Source organism: Oryzias latipes, chromosome 6 (genome assembly GCF_002234675.1).
Source record: "Oryzias latipes chromosome 6, ASM223467v1".
Lineage (NCBI taxonomy): Eukaryota > Metazoa > Chordata > Actinopteri > Beloniformes > Adrianichthyidae > Oryzias > Oryzias latipes.
The window spans coordinates 13,966,208-13,990,522 of NC_019864.2; the positions used below are offsets into that span (position 1 = coordinate 13,966,208).

Here is a 24,315-nt window from a genome sequence, read left to right on the forward strand (position 1 = left end):
GGATTTTTGTTTGAAATGCTTCAGATGATTTATTTAAAAACAATCTATTCTATCTGCATATAACATATTTAAACAATTTTATAGCTTCATTTCCTGGACACAAACCCTGGAGGTAAATGACTTTTTAAAATACTTAATTCTTTGTGGGTCAACCAGTATTTAAACTGTTATTTGCAGCTCTAACCAGTGATTTTAGTTACTTGAAATGGAAAGTCATTCTTTTCATATTTCCAATTGAAACAAGCTGTTTTAAATAGAAATAAAATGGGAGGGGGGGGGGGGGTCATTGGGTTCCAATTATGTGGACAGCAGGGGGCGCTAATGGCAAATATATGAATGAGAGGATGTAGTTTCAGTAGCGGATTGAAGTATTACCCAATGCATAATCAGTTGAAGATGATAAATCAAGAATGGGTTATTGAAATGTAACTTCAATGTTTCGTTATTTGGAGGGCTTTTAATTTGAAAGGAAAATTGGCAAAGTTGGGAAATGCTCTATTTGGTGACACCATGCAGGAGCTTTACCAGAAGCACGTGCCTCATTAATAAAAGGGGATGAATGTGGATCAGAGGTGGAAGGTGTCAGGAGAATGAGACATCTGGGGTGATGGGAGAATGTGGTTAGTTTGTTTTGCAGTTTGTCTCCCAATCAGCATCAAGGGAGTTTCCTTTCTACAGCCCCTGGCTTCCTTTCTGTGCTAAAGTGCAACCAAAATGCAAACGAATTTCCTCATGCAAGCAAAGATCAGACTATTTCTGTTCCAATAAATCTCAAACATAAAAAACCAACATAAATATGACCCTTTTTTGAACTTCAGGATTTTTTGTATACAGTTTTATGTTGCAAAAATTAACTTGAGGTGACCACGTTTCTGACATTTTAACTGAAACGTATTGATCATGTCGTAGAAGCTGATTATGTAACAGAAATGGTTGTATTTTCTGGATCCTCCTCCGTTTTGGGTCCAAACATTGATCTGAGGGAGCTCTCTCGTTTCTTCCCCTTTATTTGTATTTTTTGCGACTGACTGCAGCTTCTGCGCCGCTGCCGCTCATACGCAATCCCCGGATAGGTGGTTGCCATGGATTCCTGGGTCACATGCGTGGGTTTCCTATAGCCAGAAGCAGCAGAAGATGCTTGGACCAAAAATCCAGAGCCATTTTCATTAAAGAAAAAAAAAAGAGAGCGAATTCGCCGCGGACGCCTTCCTGCCTGGATGACCCGACGACATCCGATTATTCTCAATCTCGACTGCTTGCTTTGATAATCCTTCATTTACCGCTTCAACCGGTTTTGTCCACATTTATAGACTGATAACAGGAATGAGTATAGAAATTCCTGAAGGACTGACGGAGCTGTTACAGAGCTTTACCGTGGAAGTGTTAAGGAATCAGCCAAGGGATTTACTCGAGTTTGCATTGCAGTACTTCACCCAGCTGAAGGACAACGAGACGAAAGAGGCCGCTTTTGGCAATGACCAAAATTCGGCCCCGAGATCTGGAAAAGCGGTCAATTTCATTGACGAAGCCATGCAGATCGATTCCGAGAACGGGGAGGAGGAGGAGGACGACGACGACGACGACGACGAGGAGTTTATAGGTAGGGGGAGTGAAGTATTTACGATGCTAACGCCTTTACCTGCGTGTGGGGAAAAACACGTATTTTAGTAGCACGAGCGCTTATCGCCGCGTGCACGACCATGCTCGGTGGCACTTAAAAGGAATAGCGCGCGGTGATGCTCCGCCGCACGCTACCTTGCATCCATTTTCCATATATGGTCATGCTCTTCATCTCCACAAAAAACACCCCCCCCCCAAAAAAAACACACGTTTCTAATGAATTTAAATGACAGGTTCGGAACCAAGACCCGATGTTTTGTTATTTGTTGTACAAAAGCCGCCGCCTCATTTGAATATTTCCTGCCTCAGGCGCGGGCCCGAGGGCCCTATTTACCCTGTTAGGCTAATAGCAAAAATGGAAGACAGCTTACAAAGGTAAAAGGCGGAAGGTCAGCTGTCACGCGCCTCCCCTACACACACACTTGGACCAAATGGGGTTTATTGAAGTGATATCATTTATTATAACCACAATGCCGGACTGCCAGCAGCTGTGGGAGATTTGTGACAGTGGAGAGTGTGGGGTCTGCCAGGCAGGCTGCAATGGTTACATAAAAGCCACATTCACTTGTTAAATCACATCTGTTGGTCTCACTCCCACTGTCCCAGGGATGAACCGCCCACCTGATGTTTCTTTCATACTGATTTATGATTACACTTGGCTCTATTTCACATTTGACTTCTTATTTGTTTCTTATATAAATTGGGATTCAGAAGCCCGATCAAAGTCCAGCTGAAGGTTGACTATAAAAGCACACATTTCCCTGTTAAGGATCTGATCAAATGTAATGTTTCTTTGTGCTTTGCAGCCCCGGTGATAAACAGATTCATCAGGAGAGCATCAGGTGAGTTCATGTTTTGCAGTTTAATGATGCTTTTTGTGTCATTAAGGAAAGCCCTGCGCAGTGTCAGTGCAGGAAACATAAACAGGTTTGCTGATACTTAAACATCCACACCACATCTGCCGTAGTTTGATGATTTTTTTTTTCCCATCTGTCTTTTGTAAATGTCTTCCTGTTAGAGAAGAGCTGATTTATAGAGGCCCCTGGGGCCAATTCGGCTTGACTCTGATGCATAATGTCATTGATTGAACATCCAAACGTATGTGACGTTTACTTACTAAAAAATGTTTCTAATTTTGATTTTTAGAAGGCATATTCACATAAAATCTTTTTAATATTAGCAAATCTTGCCTATAAAGAAGTAGGAAGTAAATGGGTCTTGCATGCATTATTATCTATTCCTTTACAATTTGAAGAACCCATATGGGGTCAATTTATAGGGTAGTAGTTTTTTACTAGGTTATACAGGATCTGCTGCTCCTCCTTTTACAAAAATGGTTCATTTTAGGCATGATTCCTTTAACAGTTGATTTGTCCAAAAATGCTAAACATGGATGTTAGTCTTTGGCAAAGTAGCAACCAGACAGGAAGTGGTTGTTTTTTAAGAGAAGAAGAGAATTCATGGTTCAGGAAAATATTCACTTTTGGGAGAAAGTAAAACATGCAAATACTCTAAAAGGTTCACATTTCTTTGGTTTGTTTATCTTTTGCCATGCAGTGTGTGCTGAGGCATTCAATCCTGATGAGGATGAAGAAGACAAAGAGCCCAGAGTAAGTTGAAGACCAAGCCAAAGAGTAAAACTCCAAAACAATGTGAAATCTTTGCTGTGTTCTCCTTCACCTTCTTGAGAACAACGACAAGAATTTGATTTCTTTGCTGAAGGTCACCTACCCCAAAACTGACGAACAGAGACAGAGACTACAGGAGGCATGCAGGGACATTCTTTTGTTCAAGAATTTGGATCCTGTGAGTAGATTATTCCATGAGCACAGATATAGGAGTTTCTGTCCTATAAAAAAAAACACTAAAAAAGTGTATTTTTAGTGTTATTTATTATCTGTTTGCTGTTTTAAATAGAGCTATGGTAACAAGGTAAATTCCCCTTTGTGGAATGAATAGAAATGTATTCTATTCTATTCTATTCTATTCTGCATGCCAAAACAACAGCGTGGATTCAAATTTGTTTCATCACCACAACCTAAAATGTTTGATATTTTATTCATCTTTCAGGAAGAAATATCTCAAGTGCTGGATGCCATGTTTGAGAAGTTCTGCACAGAAGGAGAGCACATCATTGATCAGGATGATGATGGGGACAACTTCTACGTTATTGAAAGGTGCCTTCAGAGCTTTTTTCTTTTCTCCTCACTGCATGTTGTAAATGACTTCTCTTCCTCTTCATGCTGGTTGTTTATCTTCTGCTTGTGTTTGTCCAGTGGGACATTTAACATTTTCGTGAAGGTGGATGGCATTGAGAAGTTGGTGGGCTGCTATGACAACAGAGGCAGTTTTGGAGAACTAGCGCTGATGTACAACACCCCCAGAGCAGCCACAATCATTGCCACCTCGCCTGGAGCCCTTTGGTGCCTGGTGAGTAAACCATCACTTCCTCTTGCAAGAGCACAGCTGGCTCCTTACTTAGTTTTTCTAGCACGCTGTGCAGTCAGTTGGTACAATTTAAATAGCTTGTTTGTAGCAGCGTGACTCCCTGGTAACCCTGAGAAAAGATCTTGTTTTACCGCTTAAACACACAGGATACGGGATAGGCAGAAATAACAGCATTTACATGCACTCCAGATATGATTTTAGGAACGCTTGCAATCATGAAAAAGTAGCAAATGTAACAAAGGTTTTATTTCTGTTATAACTGAGAATGTTTGAGCAAATTTCAAGCATGTTGTGTTTGATTTTAGGATCTTTTTAGCATCAAAGTGTCATTTCTTTAACCAGCATTGAATTGCTTTGGATGCCACCACAATTGTGTGAGGATGCAGTTGCAACTTGACCCCTTAAAGCGACGTGACTTGTTCGTTTCTGACTCAGTCCCTGAAATGAGTCATGATTGAGGGTCGTTCCCTTAAATAAGGGAACTCTGATCTACCTGCATGGAGCAGGTGGTGTGCCGCTGTGTCCCCCGCTGACCTGAGCTCTTGAAGAATGCCGCTGAGTGTGCGGTCAGCGGTCAGTTTTGGACGGAGGCTTTTCTGCCACACAACATCTGAGCAAGCAGTAATTTGTAGTGGTTAATCAGAGCCACTTAGGCCCAAGTGACTCAGTCAGGTATGGAGATTTTAGCAGCTTGATGCTCCCTGCAGCAGCTACAAATCCTCCAGAGGGGCGTCACCCACTCTGTTACATGGAAGTTGCTGAAGTGACATGCAACAGCGAGGGTCTTGCATTATTTAAAGCAACACAAAAAGTGCATTTTTTCTATATCTGGAGCTGCTTTACATTCCATGAGTTTATATGAATTATTGTTTGTTACAAAGAGCTGGAGCATACATACAAAAAAAGTCACACAGTGATGTCTGTCTCTGTGGATTCTGGGTTTTTACCTTTGATATTTTTATTTATAGATAGTTACAAAGAACAAAAGACATAGATTTAAATAGTTATGGTTAAAAGATATATTAAAATGTGAGTGTTTTTCATGACTTACACTGTTTTTTATTCATTCAGGATCGTCTGACATTCAGGAGAATCATAGTGAAGAACAACGCCAAGAAGAGGAGGCTTTATGAGGCATTCATCGAAACACTACCACTTCTGACATCTTTAGAGGTCAAGACAGTCCTTGATCTAGAGTTACCAAAGCCCACTATGCATTTAGACTGAACGCAGTGTAATGTTCTTCTGCCCGCAGACATCAGAGAGAATGAAGGTGGTAGATGTCCTCTCCACCAGGGTGTACAACGATTCACAGCAAATTATTGCTCAGGTGAGGCATATTTCCCTTATTTACTAATATTTTGTTTTCTTTTGTGTCTTGATACTGGGTTTGGTTCTCTTCACAAGAATTTGCCTTCCTTCCAGGGTGACTTGGCAGACTGCTTCTACATAGTTGAGAGTGGCCAAGTTAGAATCACAATGAAGAGAAGCCGGGTATGCAGTTGTTCCTGTAATACAGTATATAGATCTATGATGGTGTAGGATTTCCTTATTGTCTTTATTTTTCTTTCCCATCAGATGACAAAAAAGGATCAGGAGGAGGAAGAGGTGGAAATTGCGACCTGCACGAGGGGCCAGTATTTTGGGGAGCTGGCTCTGGTCACAAACAAGCCAAGAGCCGCATCTGCCTATGCTGTGGGGAGTGTCAAATGCCTGGGTACATTTGTGCAGTTGCCTTATTTATGTTGTTGGTGTCCGCCAAGCGAAAATGCTGTGTCTAGTCATTCTTCAGTCAGCTTCTTTTGATTTAGGTTGAACTCGCAAAGGGAGTTGTGTTATGAGAAAACCTCAGCGATGCCCATAGCTAAAGTAGTCTATTTATGCAAGTATACTTAGTCTATACTATATATAAATGAGGCATAATATATTAAGTTTACTTTTTATATACTATCTATTTATTGTAAACTTAGAATGTTCCAATTTAGTCTGAAGAAGTATTCAGTAAGTATACTTCCTACACTACACAAACATCATGTATAGTAGACTTCCTATAGTAATACTTGTACTCAAGTTTACTTATTAAAATAAAACTCAAGCGTACTACTTTTTGCTAAGGGTAAGTTTTAGCTCCAGGATTGTTTTTTTTTTGTGTAAGGACATAGTTCTGTTTCTTTGACAAACACATCTGAGTGAATGACAGCTTCACTTCTGTCATTCGTTGTTCAAAACAGATAAGGACAAGAAAATAATGCATAAAAAAAGCAAAAATGTACATATAGGGGTTTCACTTCCCCATGACTAACTAATAAAGAACTGCAGTTCTTTATTAATTCAATTCAATTCAATTCAATTTTATTTGTATAGCCCAAAATCACAACAACAGTCGTCTCGATGGGCTTCGAAGTAAAACATGAAATCAAAAGGATCACGAATACAAAGAGTTCAATAGAAAAATACTAAAATGAACTAACAAACTGACTAAGCTATACTGGCATCCCTGCCCTTAGACCCCCCTTCGCGGTAAGGAAAAACTCCCAAAAAAACCGGATTCCGGAAAAAACGAAGAAACCTCAGGGGTGCCCACATGAAGGAGGGATCCTCCCCCAGGACGGACAGGCGATTTACCAGAAATCTTAGAGAAGAATTAACTTATCTAAATCTACAACTACATATATAAAAGTCCAGCAGACGAGCTTCATCCAGCCGTGGTTATCGGGACAGTCAAAGGCGCGAGTCGAGCCGGAGACAGGAACCACAGCCAGGTGTAGGAGCAGGAGCAGAGACGAGGTACTCGGTCAGGTACAGAGCAGAGACGAGCCAGAGATGAGCCAGAGGCAGGATCCACAGCCAGGTGTAGGAGCAGGAGCAGAGACGAGGTACTCGGTCAGGTACAGAGCAGAGACGAGCCAGAGATGAGCCAGAGGCAGGATCCACAGCCAGGTGTAGGAGCAGGAGCAAAGGCGAGGTAAACGGTCAGGAACTGGAGCACGGATGAGCCAACTGGAGTCTGGAAGCACTCCCACTCCCCAGGAGGGGAGAGGAAAAGAGGGACAATACATGAATCGCACTGTACCAAACAGAGGCATGGAGAACTAAATGATGAATAATGATCAAGAATAGAGGAGAGGAAGGGTAGAAGTAAAAAAAGGAAAGAGGACAGAACCCCAGTGCACCATAGTTACCCCAGCTTCAACTTCTAGCAGCCTTTTAAAAGAAATAGTTATTATTAAGTTTAATTTAAACAAACTAACATTAAGTTAAATAATCTCTGAATACTAACTAGTCTGACAATAAGCCTGTCCAAAGAGGAATGTTTTCAGTCTAGCTTTGAATGTAGAAACTGAGTCGGCCTCTCTTATATGAGCTGGGAGTTTATTCCATAAGACAGGGGCTTGGTGGCTAAACGCTCTACCTCCAACCGTACTTTTACCAATTCTAGGAACCACAAGCAGTCCTGCATTTTGCGAGCGAAGTGTTCTGATTGGTTGGTAAGGGACTATGAGGTCCTTAATATAGGACGGGGCCATTCCATGTAAGGCCTTATAGGTTAACAGGAGGATCTTGAACTTAATTCTAGAATCAACTGGGAGCCAATGGAGCGAAACTAACACAGGAGTGATGTGATCTCTTCTGCTGGTTCCAGCTAACAATCTAGCAGCTGCGTTCTGAACAAGCTGGAGACTTCTTAAGGAACTCTTAGGACACGCTGCTAACAAGGAGTTACAGTAATCCAGCCTCGACGTAACAAATGCATGGATGAGTTTTTCAGCATCACTCTTAGAAAGTATATTTCTGATCTTAGCAATATTCCGCAGGTGAAAAAAGGCAGTTCTACATGCCTGAGATATGTGAGCCTTAAATGATAAATCCTGGTCAAGTAAAACCCCAAGGTTTCTAACTGTGGAATTGGGGGCTATACTTATACCATCCAGGGAGACTATCTGAGCAGACAGAGCATCTCTGAGGTTTTTAGGACCAAGTATAATGACCTCAGTTTTTTCTGGGTTCAAGAGGAGGTAATTAATTGTCATCCAGGTCTTGATGTCACTGATGCAGGCGTTCAGTTTCTCTATCTGGTCATTCTGGTCAGGCTTCATGGATAAATACAACTGCGTATCGTCGGCATAACAATGAAAATTAATGCTGTGTTTCCTGATTATGTTTCCTAGGGGTAACATATAAAGCGTAAACAGGATCGGTCCCAAGACTGAGCCCTGTGGGACTCCATAGTTGACTCGAGTGCACTGAGAGGAATGGCCATTTACATTAACGAACTGATACCTAGCAGACAGATAGGATTTAAACCACTGGAGAGCAGATCCTCTGATCCCTATGTCCTGCTCTAATCTATGGAGTAAAATACCGTGGTCGATAGTGTCAAAGGCAGCACTGAGGTCCAACAGGACCAGAATAGAAAGTAGTCCCTTTTCTGAGGCCAATAACAAGTCATTAGAGACTCTAACTAGTGCAGTTTCCGTACTGTGGTGAGGTCTAAACCCCGACTGAAAGTCTTCAAAGTGGCTGTTGTCCTGTAGGTGGCAGTAAAGCTGCTTAACTACAACTCTTTCTAGGATTTTAGAAATAAAGGGCAGGTTTGATATCGGTCTATAGTTGGCCAAGATGCTAGGATCCAAACTGGGCTTTTTCAGAAGAGGTTTAACAACTGCATATTTAAAAGACTGTGGCACGTAACCCGTTTCCAGAGAGGCATTTATCATTGTTAATATGGGATCATTAATTAGGGGAAAAGTTTCTTTAAAAAGTCTAGTGGGAATTGGGTCTAACAGACACGTTGAGGATTTGGAGGACGTAATAATTGATGTTATTTCCGCTTGATCCACAGCAGTGAAGCAGTCTAATGTTACAGAGGTTTCTATGGATGCCTCCATTTCTACCGCTTCAGCCTGTTCTGGGCTGATAGTAGGAATAACTTGATTTAACTTATGTCTAATATTTGAGATTTTACTATCGAAAAATGTAAGAAAATCATCAGAGCTGAGAGAAACAGGAACATGTGGTTCTACTGAGCTCTGACTGCGAGTTAATTTAGCTATAGTGCTAAAAAGAAATCTTGGATTGTTTCCATTCTCTGATATTAAGGTTGAATAGTACTGGCTTCTAGCTCTACGCAGAGCTTTTTTATAATTTAATAGGCTATGTTTCCAGATATCCAGAGACTGCTCTGAACCGGAGCGGCGCCATTCTCTTTCCAACTTACGGGTTTCTCGTTTAAGAGAACGAGTTTCAGCGTTAAACCACGGTGCTACTCGGTTTTGTCTGACGAACTTAGGTTTCAAGGGGGCAACAACATCGAGTGTACTCCTGAGGGCTTGTAAGGCATCATTAACAAAGTGGTCATTTATACTAGGACTGATACTATGGGAGCTGGTCTCAGAGTATTTTCTCAGAATATCACTAAGTACTGGCTGAACTGTGTGTTTAAACTCAGACACAGAACGGTCAGTTAAGGTTCTTCTAAGCTGTTTCTTATTCACTGGGGCAGAAGGATGTTCCAGTGTAAGCTGGAAGGTAATCAGAAAGTGATCAGAAATGATGGGGTTAAGAGGAAGGACACTCAGCTGGCTGATCTCTATCCCATGGGTTAGAACAAGGTCCAGGGTGTGCTTATGACAGTGAATGGGTTCATTCACACTTTGGGTGAAACCAACATCATCTAATAAAGCTGCAAAATCGTGCCTCTTTAAGAGCATGTATTCTGTTACAATGCTAGGAGGGAAAGACCGAACTAACCCTGCAGCAAAAACATTTACTCTCCCAAATAAGGAAGATAGTGTTAAAATACCAATGTTCATTGATATAACAAGATTAGGGAATTAGGATAAAGTTAGAGCATTATCTAGGGCGTTTGGCATTTTGTTGAGGGTGTCCGAATCTACATTTCTATAATCCAGTCCCCTGGAGAGTTTTCAGATGCCTCTGCGAAAAACTAGGGTACAGTGATGCTAACTAAATTGGTGAATGTTGTTGTTCAGATACAATAGGATTTTACTTTGGCCAACGGGGTGACATCATCTTAGTAGTTTAGAAAAAAAGAAAAACTACTGAGCATCTGTCCGTATTATGTTAAAATCCAGGACACTTGATAGTCCGACGCGATATGTTTTTTTTTTTTTTTAAGTTAGGCAGTAGTGAAAGAATTCGGAGATTCAATGAGAGTGTGAGATTCAGGTGATTACATAATAATAGTAGTAAACGAGGGGCAGCTGTGATCAACTAATAAGAGGCACACGTTGGTGAAAACCTATGTGCAGTGACTACATGTAGAAATCATTTTCAAAAAATTGAATGCGCAAGGAAAACTTTAAAGCATTAAATAAGTTTTAGAAAAACAACAACAAACATTTTTGAACAACAAATCATTAGAGAAAAACTATAGCATCAGCAACATCTTAAAATGTATATGATTGTTCGAATAAAGTCGATTTAATATTGCCCAAACAAAAGCGGCGTCTTTCCTTCAGTAAAAAATGCTGCGATCAAAATGAAATCAGAACAAACCAAAACCCTTCTAAAAAAGGAATTGGAGGACCAAAGTTTCTCTGAAGAAGCTCATGTTTGGTTAAATCCTAGGGATATAACAATCCATTTGAACAACAATTTGATTAATTTCTTAGTTTGTGGTTGCTGATACAATTCTTAATCCATATTGGTTCACTTAGAAACGATCCCATTCACTGACCTAACATGGATCCAGGACATCTTTAGCTAAAACTTCAACCACTGCGCAGCTAAAGTTTTCCAAATTCCTAGTATTTCTTGCAAGATAATCAAGTATAATATAAATATGTGTACAAACAAACAAGTAAACAAGAATTAATAATACATTTATTCCAAATGGTATTTTCCAACAAAGATATGATCGATTTATTTCATTTTGAAATGATTTTATAATGATATAGGGCAATTTGATTAACAACTTGCCTCAGACAGATCAACCCAGTTGGATTGTAAGACTATAAATAAATTCATCGATTAAGTTGATTAATTGTTATACCCCTATTAACCCTTGTGCTATCTTAGATGACCCCACCCTTGCATTGACGTGTTCTCCCTACCATGACAAAGGTGGATAAAGGTGGAAAGATTTCATGTAATCCATGGACACCAGTGAAGATAACAAATCATTGAAGAAAAAAGGTTCAGAGCACTGTCTAGTGGGTCTAGATGACCCAACTCCCAATGTCAAAGTGCCTAGGATAGCACAAGGGTTACATCCATTTACACAGAAAAAACTCTACTTGTATTATTGTTGTTTTTTAAATGTTCTTAAATAAACTACACCGATTTTTCACAAGGTTATTCAATTTCTAAACAGTGTTATGTTTTTTAAAATATTTTGAAACCAAATTGTTTTTTTTATATCCCTTTGAAGGTTTTGTCATTAAAGTGTAAAATATCAGCTTTAGACATAAGATACCCATCAAAGTGTATTTTTTTCTTCATTAAAAATCCACAGTTATGATGTAAGTTCCAGTATGTCTTTAACAACCTTTGCTTTTCTTGCCTCACCAGTCATGGACGTCCAAGCGTTTGAAAGGTTGCTTGGCCCGTGCATGGACATCATGAAAAGAAACATCGCAAACTATGAGGAGCAGCTGCAGAGCCTTTTTGGAAGTAGCCCGGAAATTGAGCAGCCAAGTGCATGAGGTGACTCCAATGGACCATGAGGGGATAGATGGGTGGTGGGATGGGGGTGGGGATACTTGTGTGGATGTTTTTCTTCATAGCCCTTCTAAAAGCCTTTTTTTGTTACAAGAAATGTGAATAAATACTACACAATCGCATTTGTGTGTCAAATAAGTAAACCATACTTAATAGTCACATTTAAGTAGAATTTGTCACAGATGTCATGACGTCGATTAGCCAAAGCAGAGTTGCTTTAAGCTCGTTTTGTTACGTTTTCAGAGACTTTCACCTTTAAAAATGTACACATTCTTCTTGTAAGTGCCAGGTATGTTAGTTGTTAATTTAAATGTTTCCCCGGTGTTATAGCTACGCTTAAAGCATTGCTTTGTTTGTAACATCTACACTGTATTAAAAACCTGAAGCCAAAGCAATTTCTTACTGGATCATTGTTAATAACTATGTCCTGTTGTCCTATCACAGCTGGAACATACGACAGACGAGAAAATCGAAAGTATATACATTCGGATTTTGTTTTTTTGCATTTTGACTGCATCAGATTGAAGTTTATGAAAAAGAAAAAAAAACATTTATTATTGGTTTCACCTGCATTTCATAAACTGTACTTCTTAAATGTGTGTGGCTGTTTGCCTAATGTTCTGCTTCTACAAAATAGAAAAAGAATGAACATTTTTAAGAAAACAAATGATTTTTTTAAACCATACAACAAATTATACTTTTAAAATTGAGTATTACCTGTTATTATATAAGCCCCCTTTGACTTGAAAGGTTGCCACTCTAGATAAGTTAGCATAGGCAATGTTGTGAGATCATTTAATTCACTTGTTTAATTGTAAAATGTTTACTCATGCTGCTTTTGTGTTGGTGTACTATACATTGTTGAGACAGCTTTTATCGCTGCCTACCTCTGCCAAAAAATTCCCCTTTCAGTGGGAATTCAATGTGTGTCCTCTTCCTTTAGCAAAATCGAGATATGGAGTCATCTGTATTTCTGCAGCAGAAATGTTTTAAACAGGGTTTACATTTAAACATGCTGACTTTATCCCCTCTGGTGGCACAAGCCATTTTGAAGGCAAACAGAGATGACATGTACGTTTCACTTTTCATGTCAATAAAGAAAGTTTTGTACTAGTGTGTGACGTTATCAAACTTATTTTTTTCATAATACAGTGGTAAAACAAACGTTGGGTAGTGACTACTTCATTAAAATGAAAATCAAATCCTAAAAGATCACAAAGTACGAAAAATCTTTCCTTGCAAAAAAAAAAAATCACCCATGCATTGTTCATGTTATTGCCAATCAGCTGTTACTGGGTAGTAACAGGCTTGTACTTTCGGCCAATCAGAACATGATCAATAAAGTAAGACCCGCCTCTATTTTTCTTGGAGGTGTCAGCCAATGAAAAACCCGGAATGGTTTTATTGACGTGTATCTCCACCAATAGGAGTCTTTCTGTGGTAACATTCATTTCCACCCTTCGACTGAATCCGAGAGTTTGTGGTAGGCGATAGGTATGGTAAGTAAGAAGTTTAGCACTTTTTGAAAAAAATAAACGGTTTAGACTACGGAATGATTTCATTTTAGTGCGTTTCTGCCGTTTTGGGGGATAATTTGGCGTTTTAAAGAGGTTGTCATTGAGTTATTTTTCGTGTCGAATGAAAGGTTCAGAGAGATCGACCAATGTTTTTTTTTCTTCTTTTTTCCGCTATGACGATTGTTGTTTTGTTGAATAAAAACACACCCCAAATGTCGTTTCGTAGATTCTCACAGGCCTTTCTAATGACCCAAATGCTATCGTTACCCTATAATTGTCGATAAAAGACGTCTGGAGGTCTTGGTGTCATTCATTTTGAACTGGCATAGGTTGCGTCATGCCTCAACTTGTTGACATTCTTTTGTTTACAGTGTTAGACTCAAGAGCCTTACTGCTGTGCGGAACAAACGGCTGCTGCTTTTGAGGAATTGGTAATGTCCGGGCCTTGTATATAATTCGTCTTTTTGAAAATAAATGTATGTTTTAAATGGGTGTTTTTCTTCTTCTCGAAAATCAGAAATAATATGCTCCCAGTGTTCTCGATGTCGTAAAACCGAACATTTTTTTTTATTATTTTTTTTACGTTTTAAGAGTACTTACTGCTGTTAGTGTTTAAATGACTACAGCTCTTTGATTGATTGCCTTTGTTTTTGGACATATTTTCATTTGTTTTTCCTGAGAATGGATGTTAGTTATAAAACACAAACTAAACGTAAAATAATCCAAAACGTCGCGCATATTCATTTAGCTTGTTTACATCATCAAAAGTAGTTAAGATGTGGCATATATTTTGGGGTCTTCGCCTTATTATTCTCGACGAATTTCTGCCTTTTTATCGAATTTGGCTGCGCAGTTATGAATGAATGAGCACAATTGCGCATGCGTCAACCTCCGAGTTTATAAACAAGGCCTCCATGCAGCGTGTCACATGATCCGTCACTGAGGTTTCTGTGTTGGAACAAATGGTTCCCTAAAAGCTGCCCCTAATTCCTTGATATAAACACGTTAAAAAACAGTGTGGAGGTAGACATTTATTTACTTTCTATGACCCCTTATTTTGAAAAACCTTTTTTTTTTAATCTGGAAGTTTATATTAGCATAAAATATTATGCAAAGTTCATTTGATTTAACGGTATAACACGTTCACCGTAGATGTAAATTGATGAATGAGAGTAATAAATGTCATTGTCAAAATGGATTTCAGGAGCGCTTTATTTGCTTTATTTCCCCTCAGAATTTGATGGCTAAGAGTCTGATGATGAAAGCGGTATAAGTGCGCTGTTGCTGTTGGAAAAAGAAACAAGACAAGATATTGTCACAATGGACGAGTCCTTTGATCCTCTGAAATGTAATGAGGACCTGTCTCCATCACCTGGGTGCCACATGGATTATGGTAAATAAATACAAAGCAGAACAAAGAAAGTCACGTGTGACAAAAGTAAACCGATTCTTGTGTTTGGACTGAACGTTAAAGCAACCCAACTTTTTCTCAGATGATATGCCAGACTTGCAGGAGGTGGAGGAGGACCAGAGGTCTCCGGCCTTGTTCCAGGTGGGAGCGGTGTCTCATCAGGGGCTCAGCGGCGCCCCAAACACCAACTGGCTCGCTGAGTTGGCCAAAATTGCCACCAGTCCCCAGAGTCCTTTGCTAAAGGATGCTCTACACATAAGGTTCGTGACTCAGTCATACATGCAATGTAGATACAAAGACCGACTCAAACCTGTGAAAACATGAGCCGGTATACCTGTGGGGCGTCCAAAAAACAGGACTGGCAAGTTAGCGGCATGTTAGTATGTAAAGCTTGAAATAACTCTTTCAATTGAGCCTATTTTACTGTAATGCTGTCTAAACATGATCTGACATTTGGTGGAAAAAAAAATCAAAGACTTACTGTATGATAAAATCATAATATACCTTTGAAAGTTGCTGCGGTCCATTAAAAAAAAAAGAATAAAGCAAAGATGTCTCTGAAGATTCTTATTTATTCAGGTTGATTCCATCAAAGTAGTAGACGGAAGATGTTTCGCGTCTTTTCAGAGAGACTTTCTCAAATGGGAAAAACAGTGGTAAGAAGAAGAGATTTAAGTTTCCTTGGAGAATCGAAATCAGGATTCTTGGAGAAAAGGTGAAACATCTTCAATAGTGAAGATAAATTAAATCTAGTTGACTGCTTTATTTTTACTACTTTGATCAAATGAGAAATTTTTGGATTTCCCAACCATCCAATCATTTTCTTCAGCACATCTGGGACCAGGTCTCACTTTAACCCTTGTGCTATCCTATGACCCCACCCTTGCTTTGACGTGTTCTCCCTACCATGACAAAGGTGGATAAAGGTGGAAAGATTTCATGTAATCCATGGACACCAGTGAAGATCACAAATCATGGAAGAAAAAAGGTTCAGCGCACTGTCTAGTAGTGGGTCTAGATGACCCAACTCCCAACGTTAAAGTGCCTAGGATAGCACAAGGGTTACGCAAAGATGCTCAGACTTCTCTCTCTCCGGCCACTTCCTCCAGATAAGAGATAAAAAATGCAACACTAATCCTTTATTAACAATGGGGCATGTGACGCCCGGTCAGGACTGTACAAAACATGCATTCAGCATATGGTGTTCACACCGGACAAGTAGGGAGAACGTCTTCTTCTCCTTTTTTTTCTACTTTTTACTGGTGCATGTCCACCACCTACAGTTGGATGAGGCTTGGTGTGTAATGACAAAACTGTGCAAATCTCATGAATCTCGCTCCAAGCTTTTTCTTTCATCACTATATGAAAGACTTAGTGTCATATTATTCTGTCCTGGCACAAACTGCAATTATTCATTTCTCCTCTAAGATCAATTTTCAAACGGTTGGCACTTTGCTGAATTAAAAGAGACACAACCATACAGCGCCAACAAATCGGAGTCCCTGATTGGTCAAAGTTTCAACACACGCTCAAAGGCCGGGCGTTTTTGTATGTAGAGCCTGAAAACAGTCATAAAAACTCACGTAGAGACGTGCAGACCTGAAAATGTTCAATGCGGAAGCCCGAAACACACATTAATGTAGACTTTTCATTGGAAGTGGTCGCGTGAGCGTGCGTCGCTGAGGGCGATGTTAACATAGCTTAAGGCTTAGATCAGAAGACAGTGCACTTCCTGAGGGGGCTGCAGATATTTTTGGAGATATTCACACATAAGTCGGGGGAGCTGGATCAAAATCAGAAACTGAAGAAACTCAAGGAAGCATCAACAATTTGATAAGAAAACAGTGGCCTTAGGGACACATCTGCACAACATTACAAACAGGGAGGTTTCTCCAGGGGTACTGGAACATCAATTGCCTCGCATGATCACTACAATCCAGAACAACTCTCTAATGTGACTCTATGACTCTCACAGAAGTCTAATTTCATCATCTCTTTTATGGAATCTATATGTCTCTGTTATATTCTTGGATTTCAGGTCATCTCCAGTTCACATCTTTGGCAACAGCAATAATTTACATTCCTATGCCCGGCCCCCATTAGCAAGCAGTGCACCCAACCCGTCCAGAGGCCACCTCGGGGAGCGCAGACGTGTCAGGGTACACCCTCCTCTCCCTTTGCAACGCACCTCTGATGCTCGGTTGTTGTGTGCTTTTTGATTATTAAATGTTTGACTTTTTTCTCTGAACAGGCCAGCAGTGAATCGGAGTCTGGGGTTTTTTCAATGTCCTCCTCGTTTTCTGATGATGAAGACATGGCCTGGTCTCACTCGTGGCCCTCAACAGCCTGGCACTGCTTCCTGAAAGGTCTGCACATTTGTAACCTTTGTGCTATCTTAGATGACCCCACCCTTACATTGACGTTTTATTCCTACCATGACAAAGGTGGAAAGGTTTCATGTAATCCGTGGACACCAGTGAAGATCACAAATCATTGAAGAAAAAGGTTCAGAGCACTGTCTAGTGGGTCTAGATGACCCAACTCCCAATGTTAAAGTGCCTAGGATAGCACAAGGGTTAAACAGACAGTATGCATTCAGAAGGGCCCAAACAAAGAAACCACTTCTGCTGAGTTTCTTTTTAGTTTAGCTGAAGTGCTTAGGAATTTAAAAAAGGTTCAACAATGGAAAAAAAAAACCCAAAAAGGATTGAAACATCCAGATGTTTGCCACACATGCAGATGAAAACTGGTGTGAGAGCATTTATTGATAAAGTTCAGCCTTAAAAGGCAAACAGAATTCCCATAAGTAAGCTTCTGGACAGCCCAAGAAAGAGTTTACATGAATCTCCTCACAGTATAAGAAGCCTGAGAATAAAAGAAAGATTAACCATCAAGCAGTTATCATTGTTTGCACATATTTCCTTTCACATGGAAAGTTTTCATGAGTTGTTCTCGTCAATATTCAGGGACTCGCCTACGTTTCCATCGAGGTCCAAATGTGGAGTGGCAGGAAGCTGACGAACTCAGGGATTCAGACGACGAGTCCGACGATGAAACTATGATGCCGTCCTCATTCTCTCTCAAGGTACTGCTTCCAAAAGTTACTGAAGTACAATAAGGGATATGAGATCCCAGCAGCTGGGAATCAGCTGATACTGTGGCAAGGAGTGTCCACAAGATGGCAGACATGTCAGGAGCGGGAGATCAGTCATACAGTGATACCATTGAATGACTTTCAGATACGGGGAAAGATTTAAAGATTAAAATGTATCCTCCTCTTTGGAATCGCTGTCTTCTGTAAATATTTATTTAAAAATGTTCTTGTTCTTTAAAGAAACTCTAGATAACAAAAAGCAAACAAACTGAAACAAATAATCAAATGTTTTATGCCTATTTATTTTATTTGTTTTAGTTTTTATGCAAAACTTAACACAGTTAGATCTCCTGCTTCAAGAGAGTCATGAAAAGTTTATTTGCAGCAAACTTTTTGTCAAATACTGCTTCTTGATTTTGACTTGAATATTTTAGATGGAGTGTAAAATAAGTCCTCATCTAATTTTCTGTTAAAAACACATCTCCTTTCTTTTTTTTTCTTTTTTAGCGCTATGGCTCAGATGGACTCAAGTTGGTGAGTCATGAAGAGACGATTTCTTTTGGCCAGGCAGTTCTTAAACTGACCTTTGACTCGGGCTCAATGGAAAAAGGCCTTCTGACCGCAGAATGCAGACTGGACCACCCATTTTTTGTCAAGAACAAAGGTACAGAAGCAGCTGCTCATGCTGAGGAGGAGGATTCTCTGTTGTAGCTTTTGTGGACCTGACAGCTTGTTTTCCTTCTCCAGAATTCAAACTAATATGAAACGTTTTATCCGTTTGTCAGGTTGGTCTTCATTTTATCCGAGCCTTACAGTGGTGCATCATGGGATTCCTTGCTATGAGATGCAACTTGGAGATGTGTGCCTGCCACCAAACCACCCAGATTCCATCAACTGTGATGACTCTGTTGTCTTTGACACATTCAGAAGGTGACCATCATAGGCCGTCCGGGCCATTCTATACTCCTATTGGTCATTAAAACGACAAATATTTCATCCATATAGAAACCAAGGTAGTTTGGATATTTTTATTTAGACAATAACTATATATAAAAAAAATCTTAGGGTATAATTAAATCACCCTCAATTTTATACAAACTTGAGTCGCCAATTCTATAAGTTGTCCAACTTAAAACGTGAGCGATCTGTAATGTTTATCATAGACACTCTTACTAAGAGACAGAATGTAAACACAAAAATATGCAGAATATCACATTGTGTGATTTTTAAACAATTGGCTTGTATAATGTGCAGAAAATGAGTATTTAGTCAATAACAAGAATTAACCTCAGTGCTATGGAACGTAACCCTGGTTGTCAATGACAGAGGTCAGCAGGTTTGCACACACTGTAGCTGCTATTTTGGTCCATTCTTCCATGCAGATCTTCTCTAGAGCTGTGATGTTTTGGGGCTGTTGCTGAGCAACACAAACCTTTAAGTCCCTCCACACGTTCTCTATTGGATCGAGGTCCAGAGACTGACCAGGCCACTCCAGACCTTTAAAATGCTTTTTACTTTGTCACATCTTTGTTCCGCGGGCGATGTGTTTGGGATTATGTAGGAAGATCCACCCACTTTTTCCCCTCAATGCTCTCACTGGTGGAAGGAGGGGTTTGTCACCATACATGGCTCCATCAACCTTTCCTTAATACAGATCAGTCGTCCCCTTCTCCCTTTGCAAACAAGCAGCCCCGAACCATGGTGTTTCCACCCCCATGCTTCACAGTGTGGTATGGTGTTTTTGCAATGCAATTTAGCAATCTTCTCCTCCAACCACATTCCATTCTCCCAATCCTAGTCTGGATCAATCAGATGGTTTCTGGTCAACTTTAGATGGGACTAGACATGCGCTGGTTTACACGGGGACCTATGGCGACCTGTAGGATTTTAATCCATGATGATGCAAAGTGTCACTATAGTAACACTCGGGTTCCAGCTCTCTTCAAGTCATTGACCAGTTCCCCAGCGTAGTTCTAGGTTGTTTCCTGTCCATTCTCAAGATCATTTGTATCTTGCATGAAGCTCCAGGTAGAGTGGGATCATCAGTGATCCTGTATTTTTTCCATTTTCTAATTATTGCTCCAACAGATGATCTCTTCTCTCCAAGCTGCTTTCTGATTGTAGATTGGCTCATTCCAGTCTTGTTCAGGTGTTTAATCTTATTCTTGGTGTCCTTTGACAGCTCTTTGGTCTTGGTCATGGGGGAGAGGTTGCAGTCTGAGCTTCTTAAAGAAGAAAGAACTGGTCTGTGAGGGACAGAGTTCTTGCTCGTCTATAGCAGCTTAATACTTATTTTCTGCACCATTATTCAAATCAATTCTTTGAAAATTATCCAATGGGATTTCCTGGATGCTTTTTTTTATTCTGTAGTGTATTTATAATGAACATGACAGACTTTTGTCATCCTTTTAAATAGGACAGAATTAGTGACTGATAAATAGTTTTGGCCTCTCGGTATAATAAAACTTCAGGTTGCAGCTTTTGCATATTTAAAATGCAGTTGATATTTCAAGGAAGACATTAAAAATATGAACTTTAATGTAAGGGCATTTTCACACTATCGTTTGGTCGTCAACAGGACTCGTTGGCTGTTTGACGTGAGGACGGCAGACTTTAACGTTGGAAACAGTTTGATTTGCTCTCACTTGAGCAGAGATAACACAGTTATTGAAGGAAACTTGTTTGAAGGCAATAAAAAAGAAGAAAAGCATAAAAAAATCTTAACCAGTCCCCTAGACTTTGGGTAATACTGCCCCCACATGACCAGCTGTTGACACTGCATGTTTCCAGGCAGTTCACTGGGCTCCTGAATGCAAATGCAAGGCTTGCTCTTGAACAAAGTCTTCTGGACTCAGGTTTCCAAAGGGCTGTACTTTCCTCTTGATTTAAAGCAGCTTTTCGTTATATGGAGATTGGACTGTGTAGTAAACTATTTTGTTAATGGAAATTTCCACCCTCCTCTGAGTAGAACAGAAAGTAAATGTTGCTATATTTTCCAAAGATTTCTGTTCACATTTCTATTGTTTTGCTTTCCGGTATCTAAAATATATACAGCTAAGATAGTCTTTCATCTGAGTTCAATGGTTGTAGAGCAGACATTTTTAAGAATGAGGGAGAAAACAATGGTTTTTATTGGTATCCACCCCAAAACGGCTAACTTGTGTTTGGTGAATTGAATGAACAAGTGCTGCTGTTTCTCTGTTTGTCTGCAGCTATGACTTCACCCCCCTGGACTCCTCAGCCGTATACGTCCTGAGCAGCATGGCCCGCCAGCGAAGGGCCTCCCTTTCTAGCGGGGGCGCCATCAGTCCAGACTGCGAGAAGCTGGAGCGCTCCTGCTCGCCGCAGTCTTCCAGCAGCAAATCAAGCAGGAGCCACAACTCAGGGACGGCCAGCGGCGCCACGCCCACCAAGTGCAAGCGGCCCATGAACGCCTTCATGCTCTTCGCCAAGAAATACAGAGTGGAGTACACCCAGATGTACCCTGGGAAAGACAACAGGTGAGCATGTGGACACGTTGGGTGCACCTTTTGAGGAAATGATATCTGAAGATCGAGCTCATCTGGCTCGTTGAAGTTGTATGAAGCTTTAGAAAAGTTCAAAGCTCTTCAGAGTTTAAGACTCTTAACCTTAAAGGCTGATTAAAAAGGTGTCTGAGAGCCGCCTGGTCCTAAAGCTTCTGGTAGAGCGGTCTGCATTCCTCCACCCACAGAGGGGCTTCACCCTCTGGTCAGTGTCTACATCCACCCAGCACAAATATTCATTTCTATATAAACATTTTGTAAAAAGCGAGACACTAGCCTTGAACCTTTATTTATTAGGGCTTGCTATATTTATTATTGAAATTTGCTATTAAGAACATTTACTTTATGGATGTTTATAAAAGGTACAATTTATTTAGTTTTTATTATAAACAATATTGTACTTTATACTAAATAGAGGCTATTTAGGACCCTTTTTCCATTTTTGGTCCATTTCTTCTTAAAAAAGCAAAAAACACAACAATTGCTACCGACTATGACTATGTCAGGGCCATCATAAAAGACAAATAAATAAATAAAGGAGAATACATTTGTAATAGAAGAAAATGTCTTAAAAGTATAAGAAATATGTCCAAATGTTACAAAAATAAATCAAAAGAAAAAAAACAACATTTCACAAATACACTCGTAAAATTATGAGAAAAGTCGTGAGAAGAATGATAAGAAAACAGTCAAAATTTTATGGGAATAAAGTTGTAAAATGTGATTTAAAAGCCACAATTTTACTTAGGAAAAGTCATGCTTTTGTAAAAATAAGGTTGTAATTTCATGAAAATAGGTTTAAATTAACAAAAAAAAGAAATCTGATTACTCTGAAACGTCTGCAACATAAATGAAACATTTCTTTGTTGAGACATTTTCAATGCTAAATGTAACATTTATTTTCTAAAAAAAAAACAAGGGTTTATTCTTGGGAAATTGTGACTTTTTGAAGCATAAATGTACAAACATTTGTTTATTTTTCTTCTTCTATGGTGGCCCTAATATTTATTGTAATTGACTCCTTTTTAAACGTGATGGTAAAGAAAAGTTTTCATTTCTGTGATTTTCTCTTATGCAGCTAAACAATTCAGATTTGATGAATTATAGAATCATTTCCTAGCTTGTAAGGTTGATGTTTTTACCTTCATTTTTGTTCCAACAATTGAACGTGTTGTCTATTATTATCTCCATCTTTCAATTCTTTTTTTTTCTTTTACATTTTCTGTCTTTTTTGGAGATAAAAGATGATTAATCCTCTCAACTCTTCCTTTTTTTTCCCCCAGAGCCATAAGTGTCATCTTGGGAGACAAGTGGAAGAAGATGAAGAATGAAGAAAGGAGGATGTACACCATGGAGGCCAAAGCTTTGGCTGAGGAACAGAAAAGAATCAACCCGGACTGCTGGAAACGCAAACGAACCAACTCGGTGAGGACTGCGTTCGACACACACCACTATCAAGCAGCTCGTTACAACTTTGCTCACAGTTACCCTACTGTCCACAGGGTTCCCAGCAGATCTAGATGTTCCAGGCAGAACCCCCAGCAACTGCTATTTTAGCATGGAGAGGTGCTGAAGAGTCCCAAGGACCACTTTGTGTCTCTTCTCTTGCCTGTATTCTCCAGACTCGACTGTGATGCTTTTGTTTTTGTAACCTGGAAAAAAAAACCCCAAAACAATGAAATATATTCAAAAACATGTAATCAAGTCACTAACTGCATATATTTTCTTATAGCTCAGACGTTTTTCTCCCCTTGAACAACACGTTAAGCCTTTCTTCTACTTCAGGTCATTGTGGGGGAGAACTAAGTCTGTGGTGCTTCACCATAAACGGAGCATCATTTTTTTTATTATTAACTGTATAAATGGGAATTTTAGAAGACCCTTTTTCTACAAGTGTTCATATTGATATTTGTACGATTCAATATGTTGCATAAAACCGTTACCCTTTCATACGCTTTGTAATAGAGTCTATATTCCGCTGGTGAAGAGTTTTTTAATGCGGCCTGCTCTCCAGTATGCGACGCAGGTCCACTCTCAGCCAAACGGCGCCTCACTGCGAGTGTTCACCCTGTCTGCACTTTATATAAATACGCAAACATGTCTCAGTAATTGTTTGGTGACATCACCACAGTCATGGTCCAGCAGCCATGCTCTGCGCTGCTTTTCAGGTTGCCATTGAATTTAAACTGCTTTCTTCATTTTGTACAGGTTTTGACCCAACAACGACCTCTTGCACAAATAACCTTGTATCATATTATAAATAATTTTTTGTAAAAACTCCTCCACAATGTGTGCAATTCTGTGTCTGTCCACTAGAGGGTTTTACCTCACTGCTTCTTTTGGAGTCTGGAAAAAATTTGTTAAGCTTCAGTTTTTTTTTTCTTTTTCAAAAATTCACCCATCTTCAATTTTAAGTTTTCTCTTGGATTCAAATGTTTAAAAGTTCTTTTTATAATCAAACGTATATATGTAATAAAGGGGACTTCATTAACCCTTGTGCTATGCTAGGCATTTTAACATTGGGAGTTGGGTCATCTAGACCCACTAGACAGTGCTCTGAACCTTTTTTCTTCAATGAGTTTTGATCTTCACTGGTGTCCATGGGTGACATGAAATCTTTCCACCTTTATCCACCTTTGTCATGGTAGGGAGAACACATCAATGTAAGGGTGGGGTCATCTAAGATAGCACTTGTGTTAATCAAAATGACATAAAAAGTAACTTATATTCTCACTTAAAATTTATATACACCACAATTGAGGCCGTTTTTTCCCTACAAGTCAAAAGAATAAAAATCCTTTCTGGTTGCAGATTGGAGTTTTAAACAATTCATATCATCACCACCAGAGGGCGCCAAATCTCCAATTTTTTTTGGCAGAATGAAGGAGTAGCTCTTTTCTATGACATGGACGTCTTTCATCTCACTTTCATTGTAGAGGACAATTAGATTAGAAAGGCAGCCCAGTGATAACACTAACGCTGCATCTGTGGGTAAGGAAACTGTAACACGCTGCTGCA

The 24,315-nt window shown here is 39.7% G+C and overlaps 2 protein-coding genes across 3 annotated transcripts; both read left to right on the top strand.

Annotated features, from left to right (window-relative positions):
* The first annotated feature begins 999 nt into the window (after positions 1-999).
* Positions 1,000-12,869, top strand: prkar2b (protein kinase cAMP-dependent type II regulatory subunit beta). Its single transcript, XM_004069545.4, has 11 exons — positions 1,000-1,600; positions 2,427-2,462; positions 3,178-3,230; positions 3,343-3,426; positions 3,691-3,797; positions 3,897-4,050; positions 5,140-5,241; positions 5,324-5,398; positions 5,494-5,562; positions 5,647-5,785; positions 11,602-12,869. The coding sequence occupies exons 1-11, from the start codon at positions 1,324-1,326 to the stop codon at positions 11,733-11,735; spliced, it is 1,230 nt and encodes a 409-aa protein (XP_004069593.1). The 5' UTR covers positions 1,000-1,323; the 3' UTR covers positions 11,736-12,869.
* A 311-nt stretch (positions 12,870-13,180) lies between these two features.
* hbp1 (HMG-box transcription factor 1) lies at positions 13,181-23,582 on the top strand. 2 transcript variants are annotated; one of them, XM_011475958.3, is made up of 12 exons: positions 13,193-13,250; positions 13,640-13,699; positions 14,503-14,661; positions 14,762-14,939; positions 16,718-16,838; positions 16,931-17,045; positions 17,646-17,764; positions 18,281-18,437; positions 18,559-18,703; positions 20,986-21,273; positions 22,581-22,722; positions 22,800-23,582. In XM_011475958.3, the coding sequence occupies exons 3-12, from the start codon at positions 14,589-14,591 to the stop codon at positions 22,815-22,817; spliced, it is 1,356 nt and encodes a 451-aa protein (XP_011474260.1). In that variant the 5' UTR covers positions 13,193-13,250; positions 13,640-13,699; positions 14,503-14,588; the 3' UTR covers positions 22,818-23,582. The 2 variants fall into 2 exon arrangements, with proteins under 2 accessions (XP_004069595.1, XP_011474260.1); XM_004069547.3 differs by lacking the exon at positions 13,640-13,699 and having other exon boundaries at positions 13,181-13,250.
* The last annotated feature ends 733 nt before the right edge of the window (positions 23,583-24,315 follow it).

Coding starts and splice junctions, on each gene's coding strand:
- prkar2b (XM_004069545.4), top strand. CDS start 1,324: ATGAGTATAGAAATTCCTGAAGGACTGACGGAGCTGTTACAGAGCTTT. Junction 3,231..3,342: donor AAGAAGACAAAGAGCCCAGA/GTAAGTTGAAGA, acceptor TCTTTGCTGAAG/GTCACCTACCCCAAAACTGA. Junction 3,798..3,896: donor AACTTCTACGTTATTGAAAG/GTGCCTTCAGAG, acceptor GTGTTTGTCCAG/TGGGACATTTAACATTTTCG.
- hbp1 (XM_004069547.3), top strand. CDS start 14,589: ATGGACGAGTCCTTTGATCCTCTGAAATGTAATGAGGACCTGTCTCCA. Junction 16,839..16,930: donor GGGAGCGCAGACGTGTCAGG/GTACACCCTCCT, acceptor TTCTCTGAACAG/GCCAGCAGTGAATCGGAGTC. Junction 17,765..18,280: donor CGTCCTCATTCTCTCTCAAG/GTACTGCTTCCA, acceptor TTTCTTTTTTAG/CGCTATGGCTCAGATGGACT.